This window comes from Sinocyclocheilus anshuiensis, unplaced genomic scaffold, assembly GCF_001515605.1.
Source record: "Sinocyclocheilus anshuiensis isolate Anshui unplaced genomic scaffold, SAMN03320099.WGS_v1.1 scaffold230, whole genome shotgun sequence".
Taxonomy (NCBI): Eukaryota; Metazoa; Chordata; class Actinopteri; order Cypriniformes; family Cyprinidae; genus Sinocyclocheilus; species Sinocyclocheilus anshuiensis.
The window spans coordinates 612,298-619,554 of record NW_015546034.1 but is presented as its reverse complement, the minus strand read 5'-3'; the positions used below and the strand labels follow the sequence as shown (position 1 = coordinate 619,554).

General features: G+C 39.5%; 1 protein-coding gene across 6 annotated transcripts in view; it reads left to right on the top strand.

Moving 5' to 3' along the window:
* ppm1bb (protein phosphatase, Mg2+/Mn2+ dependent, 1Bb) overlaps nucleotides 1–7,257 on the top strand; it is a 53,391-nt gene that overhangs the window by 31,149 nt on the left and 14,985 nt on the right. For 5 of the 6 annotated variants that reach the window (XM_016499935.1, XM_016499936.1, XM_016499932.1 and 2 more), the window contains exon 2: nucleotides 4,680–5,525. In XM_016499935.1, coding sequence (XP_016355421.1) covers nucleotides 4,695–5,525 — 831 coding nt within the window. In that variant the 5' untranslated portion in view covers nucleotides 4,680–4,694. Of the gene's footprint in view, nucleotides 1–999; nucleotides 1,572–4,679; nucleotides 5,526–7,257 lie in introns of those variants that run through there. The other variant, XM_016499933.1, reaches the window with a different exon arrangement.

Genomic DNA, 7,257 nt, shown 5'->3' with positions numbered 1-7,257 from the left:
GAAGAGGTTGCCAGGTTTTCACAACAAAACCCGCCCAATCGCGTTTCGAGGGGGTCCCCGTTAAAAATCGCTAAATATAATCGGCTAAATATCACGTTAATGGGGTCATTTTTCAACCCACGGACATGAAAAACAACCCGCGGGAAAACCCCGGACTTGGCAACACTGGAAGAGGATAGCTTTCGTATGGCGCATCAAGAACCGGGTTGACCGGGTACTCGGTACCACCGGTACTTAAAAAAACCTGGTACCGTAACGTTTTCATTTTTTTAGTACCGACTTGGTACCGAAATACCCGGTCTTTTGACAACACTAGTCTGTTATTACAGATCGTTTGATATGTACTGAGTATTTATGCGTTTTAAACCTAAATCACAGCAGAATCCATCTATGAAGGATGTAGGCAAACATACATAAGTGTTAGCCAATCATAGCAGTGGGCATTTACTTCCGAGTCTACAATCCACCACGCCTATTCAAACAGAGCGTTCTGATGAGGGGGGTTAAAAACAGAACAGAAAATAGCCTTTTACTTCTAAATAGTTTTTCATGTAAAAATCTTGATAACATTATAAGTGGACTTTAGAGAACAGTACAAAAGGCAGTTCATGACCCCTTTATTGTGGTTGTGTAGATTGAACTCCAATGTAAAATGTGCATGTGCTGTTTTATTCAGCTTTATTCAGCCTCAGGGGTCCTATAATCTGGAGATGTTTGTGTCATTGATTTTGTGTAAAGTTTTAAAGTCTTGCTCAAGACTTGCTCAAGCCACATGTGTACAGGTTAACGATTCAGAGAAAATTTTTGAAGGCATTTTTGCTACACCAGTAAAAAGATGTGTATTCAATGTGTTCCTATGAAGGGTCACCCTCAATGAATATACATCCTCTTTCAAAGAGGCCTATGTTGGGAAACGGATATAAATAAATCCTAAATATAAAGTGAGATTAATCCATAGCACTTCCAGGCAGGATTAATGCATGATTAGTCTCTATACATAATATTTTACAGTGAACTACATTTCAATTGAAAATATGTATAATAATAAATAATAAATTTATTTCTTTAAGATGTACCAGATATACATGTTTAATCTTGCCTCTTTGTGGTGAGGGGATAAAGCTAAACTCTGCTGTCCGGTTTCAATCCTCCCTTCTTCAGGTCCACATCAAGCCACCTTTCCAAGCCCCCCTCATTTCCTGCTGTTGTGCTTGTTTATTAGTGTTTGATCTGATACGTTCGTGCGTTTACTGCACCTGGTCTTGTGCGCTTGTTTTGAAGCTCAAGCATTAACAAAGCTTCCTCTCGAGCGTTTCTACCATGCTAATGGCAGGGTTTGATCAAAGCAAACGCTGCATGATGGATCAGCCCATTTACTCCTGACAGAGATCATCCCAGCCTCAAGGCCTTGGAAAGAAGAGGATCTGACAAGGACGTCTGAACGTGAATGTTGGGAAGAAGCCCTGCATGAATGACAGCCATAAGGATGCAGCACTTCGCCCCTGCCAACATTCAGAAGCAAGTAACCCAATCTGAGCTTGAAGGGATATAAATAGAGCTGTGCTCAGAGGGTGAGTACTGGCCAAGCCGACAGCCTGGCCAGCTGAGCCATGACACTGCACAACAACCTTTGCCCTCATCCAACCACACACACTAACACACTCTCCAGCTCCCGACCACCTTTTTTGGTCACATGCCTTCCATGCCTGTCGTGTGTGGAGTAGTGAGCAAAAAAAGCTGGCTGTGAGCACCACCCTTCTGGGTAACTAGTTTAGTCCCTGATGGGCCACATGCTCTGGTTTGGACAAGCCCATGATCCTCTGAATGCTGGAACTTTCACTGGATCTCGGCCCTGCTGTCCGCTGCCTGTTCTCATTCTCGCAATGCATAAACAGACCTGCGAAGAGGGATGCATTAAGAGAATGAGAGAAACCGTAATTTGACCTATCCCATGACCCTGCTTGTAATATTGGTAGGCAAACCTTGACTTACTGTTGGTTAGTAGCCTACTGGCTTTTTTTGGGCTTCGCTAGGTCAAGGTCCCAGGCGGTGATCGCATAGCTTATGAAGCGGCTCCCATTTCATTTGTCTAATGGCTTATTTGGGCTTGTAATACATTTCAGTGGCTATTCCTGGAGTCATGTAATGGTCTTACGGTTGAGGTTTGCCCAAAGCAGCTTAAAGCTGCTACACACTTTCTAATCCTGCATTTAGATGGGGAAACAGACTCATGAAAAATGTATTTTGTCTTCTGTCTTAGTAGTAATCAATAATACATTTTTCCTCTGGCCTTGAAAGTTTTGCTAAGCTCTTTTTAAAAGAGCATTTTGTGTGCATTCGGTGGTTCTGAGGTACACTCTTGTGCTTGATGTCTGTGTGTGTGCTTGTCCTGAGGATGAGGTAAAGATAGCCAAAACCAGTTTGTGTTTTTCTTTTCAAGCGTGGTTCATGGAAGAGATGATACTCGAGATGAAAGTTGATGCAGGAGCTTGAGTTACCGTCCAGACACACCCCATCGGTCTGCGTAGCCTATTTGTCCAGAAGCCTTTTTTTGACATTCTTACTCTTTCTTTTAGGTATTGCTCCTCCTGTAATGTTGGAGATCATTTGATAGGAAACTTTCATTCCTGCTGTATTTCTGAGCCACCCCTTCACTGAAATCCTAGTCATGCTCACAACTCGTTGCTTGAGAATGAAGATTGACCAATATTATTACAGCATTTGTTACAAAAATTATGCTGTTCGTTTGAACTTTCTGTTCGTCTAGGAAACCTGATGTATCTCTGTGTTCACAAAAATATTAAGAAGCATGACTGTTTTCAACATTGACACAAATTGTTCTTGAGCACCAAATTAGCATATTACAATGATTTTTGAAGGATCATGTAACACTTAAAGGGATAGTTCACCCAAAAAGGAAAATTCTGTCGTTGCTCACCTTCATGTCGTTCCAAACCTGTAAGACCTTTGTTCATCTTCGGAACACAAATTTTGGATTATTTTAAGGATCTCTTTGCTACCTTTCTGAGCATTGATCGTGTAAGGATCCTTGCTGTCTATGGGAGGGTCAGAGAGCTCTCGGAATGCATCATAAATATCTTAATTTGTGTTCCGAAGATGAACTAAGGTCTTACAGGTTTGGAACGACATGGGGGTGAGTAATCGCTATCACTTTAAGACTGGAGTAATAGCTTCTGAAAATTCAGCTTTGATGTCGAAGTAATAAATTCAGTAAAATATTAAATAAAAAAAAACATTTTCTTTTAATTCATTTCATTTTTGGTGAACATAAGAGACTTTAAGAAAAGAATGGGAGTGTTTGTGTATATTGGGTAACAACGTAGTAATAAGACAAACAGTAAATCATTTTTTTTTTATTAACCACATATCATGTAATAAGTGTCATCACTTAGCTTTGCGTATACAAAGTTGTCTTTGGTAAACACTTTTATGTTTAAGTTTAGACAGTACTGATGAAGTAGAAACTTCATGAGGCATGAGCGTTGGTTAGAAATATCTGTAAAATTGTTTACCAGTTGATTTCAAAGTTGTCCCCAGCAGGTTCAAAGCATCCTTTACTATTCTGCTTTTGGGGACACACCTGCTGCACAAGCACAAATTATGCATTTTATGGCAAATACTACTACTTTAGTGCCTTGCATTGTGGGTTGTGATGTTATAGGTTAAGTTAACCAGTGAAGTAAATCAGTACATTCCACTTCTACAAAGAATTTCTCATTTAGCATCATCCTGAATGTTTTACAATGTACCCTGTTTTTTAATCGCTGCCTGCTCACTAATTTATGACTGATGTAGTAGTCTTCTAATGCTCGTGTTCACTGTATTTAATCAGTCTTAATGAACGTAATTGCTGAGGCTTGTCTGAAATATCGAGTTGCTTTTTGATGAGCTTTTGACAGTTTGTCTGTTATTATCTTCGTATCTGCTGTTACAGTAGCCTTTAGATCACGTCAAGATCTGTCAGTAACTCGGCAGATGTTTGTGGCTTCCACAGCCTTCATTCTTATCTCGTGCATTTGTACACGCACTGTTTTTATGAACAAAAGAGGATTGATGACTTTGTGTAATGCTAAAGAACATTGTTGTCAGTGCTACGGCTTTGCTGGTGTGCTGAAGTGTTTGTTTGGATAATGTCCTGAAAGGCCAACCAGTGATTGTTGATTTAAATGGCCAGTTACACATTTAGTTATAACAACATGCTTTTGTTTAAAGGGTTAGTTCACCTAAAAATTACAATTTTAATTTACTTACCTTTGTGTTGTTCCAGACCAGGTAGCCAAAACTTAAAAGATCCAAAAACGGTTATAAAGATGTCATAAGAGATATGATCTTGGATTAGACCGCTCTATTCTTATGGTTTCATTTTATGCCGCCCCTATGACTTTTTTGGATCTTTTAAGTTTCGGACACCTAGACTTTCAGTGGAGGGACAGAAACCTCTCAGGTTTCATTTTAATGTGTGTTTTGAAGATGAACTAAAGCCTTACGGTTTTGGAATGACATGAGGGTGAGTATATGATGACAGAACTTTCATTTTGGGGTGAAGCATCCCTTTAACTTCTCAAGCAGCACTTTGTTATTGTTGTAATATGTACATAAGTTTCTCATATAGCTTTTTCTCATGTAAAGCAACATTTGCATCCCTCTTTCTCTTGCAGACGGTGTCCTAAGCCATGGGGGCCTTCTTGGACAAACCGAAGACAGAGAAACATAATGCTCACGGAGCGGGCAACAGTCTACGCTTTGGCCTGAGCAGCATGCAGGGCTGGAGGGTTGAGATGGAGGATGCACACACGGCCGTTGTGGGTCTACCGCATGGCCTGGACGACTGGTCCTTCTTCGCAGTGTACGACGGTCACGCTGGCTCCCGCGTAGCCAACTATTGCTCCAAACACCTGCTGGAGCACATCATAACCAGCAGCGAGGACTTCCGTTCGGGGCCCGACTCCGTGGAGGGCGTTAAAAGTGGCATTCGTTCTGGCTTCCTGAAGATCGATGAGTACATGCGCAACTTCTCGGACCTTCGTAACGGCATGGACCGTAGCGGCTCCACGGCAGTTGGCGTGCTGGTGTCCCCTGAGCACCTCTATTTCATCAACTGCGGAGACTCCCGTGCTGTACTCAGCCGCGTCGGACAGGTACGGTTCTCCACACAAGACCACAAGCCGTGCAACCCTCGTGAAAAAGAGCGCATTCAAAACGCAGGAGGTTCTGTGATGATCCAAAGGGTGAATGGTTCACTTGCTGTGTCACGTGCCCTGGGGGACTATGACTACAAGTGTGTGGATGGGAAGGGCCCCACTGAGCAGCTGGTATCGCCGGAACCGGAGGTGTTTGAAATCCCACGTGTTTCAGAAGAGGATGAGTTTGTGGTGCTCGCCTGCGATGGCATCTGGGATGTGATGAGCAACGAGGAGCTGTGTGATTTTGTGCGCTCTCGGCTAGAGGTGTGGGATGACTTGGAGAAGATCTGCAACTCTGTGGTGGACACCTGTTTACATAAGGTGAGGAGATCACAGCAGAAGTCTCAAAAGCATAGTTCATCCAAATAATTTACATAATGTCATTTACTCACCCTCATTAACTTTTAGTCACCTTAAACATTTAGGAGATAAATTACTTCAAAATCGCTTGTTGAAGAAGTGCTTCTGTGACTCTAGTGATCTTGATTGTATTTGTGCCATAAAATATGGCTGTTCTTGAAGAATATTTTTAGAACTACAAAATACATTTTGATTCAACCTACGGTATAGGGCTGGGTAAAAAAATATTGATTTCTCAATTTTAATCGATGCTCATTCTAGCCTTTTTTCATTTAACGAACGGAACATTGAAGCGAACCTCCCATCCAATAAATCACAAAAAGCTTTGTGCTTTGTTACTTTTGACATGAAACTTGACATTGTCACATTTCAGATTCTGTCCATTTTATTACAGTATTCGAACAATAAATGCCATTTTGGTGCTGTTTAATTTGGAGTGACAGATCGCTGTGGCGCCTCTGTTTAAGAGAAGCGTGAACTCTGGAGAGGAGCATTTTGCTAAATATATGCACCATATAACACATTCATTATAATTTTTATTACTGTTCTTCAGTTTAATTTCTTTAAATAAATCCGTCAAGTTTTTATGACAGCCACCATTTAAATGTTTAAATTTCCAAAAATGAATTGGAGTAGAAATATAATTATGTAATTGTAACTTTATTATAAAAACTTCATTGAGTTGTATACAAATAATTTATAATATATATAAGTATATTATATAAGTATAATATACTATTTATAATTTTAACCTTCAGTATTATAGTAATGTAGTACTAACTGACTCTCACGTATATTTTACAGCATTAGTGGAGATGTTTTTTTTCCTTGAGAAAATTTGGAATGTACTGTACTTGATGTAGCCTATATACAAAGTAATCAACATCAAATCGAATTGGACACTTGTGAATCAGAATCAAATAGAATCGTGAAATTTGTGTCAAAACCCAGCCATACTACGGTAACAAAACGTCACAATTTCATAATTTTTTAAAAATAGTTAATTTTAGAACCACTGACTCATTAAAATGAAACTATTCGCCAGGGTCGTATGTAGGGCTGTAGCTATCGATTATTTTAGTAATCGAGTATTCTGCAGATTATTCCATCGATTAATCGGAACACATTTTTCTGCAACATGAAATTAGAGTTATTTGGAGAATAAACCCTCTTAAATGTCTCTCTACATACTGGTGTGTGTGTGTGTGTGCAACTTGTTTTTGATATCCTTCATATTCTGTGTGCTGGTCAGTTCACAGCAGTGATAGAAATTAAATCTGTTCCAATAAGTTTAATTTGATTTTTACATTTTATGGACATTTTTACCTTTATAAAGCCTTTTTTTTTTCTAAAAGTGTGCATCATCTTTTGAGTCAAATTCTTACATTTAATCAGTCAATTAGAATAAAAGACATTTGGGCTGTTACCAAACAAATTATATCAGTATAAAAATTCATCTTTGCAATGTAGAGGAAACAGAAGCTACATGGGATGAATTTCCCACACAGAGGGACATGAATGCATTTAACCTGCAGTTAAAAATATACATAAATAATGTTTTGTTATTTTAAACATAAAACATTGAATATTGATATTTACAATTATTTTTAAAACGAAAAGATCCTTTAAATGTGAAATTAAAACCGCCAGCAGGTGGCAGCAAGTCACTGTTAAGAAGTGAGTCATTGCGATT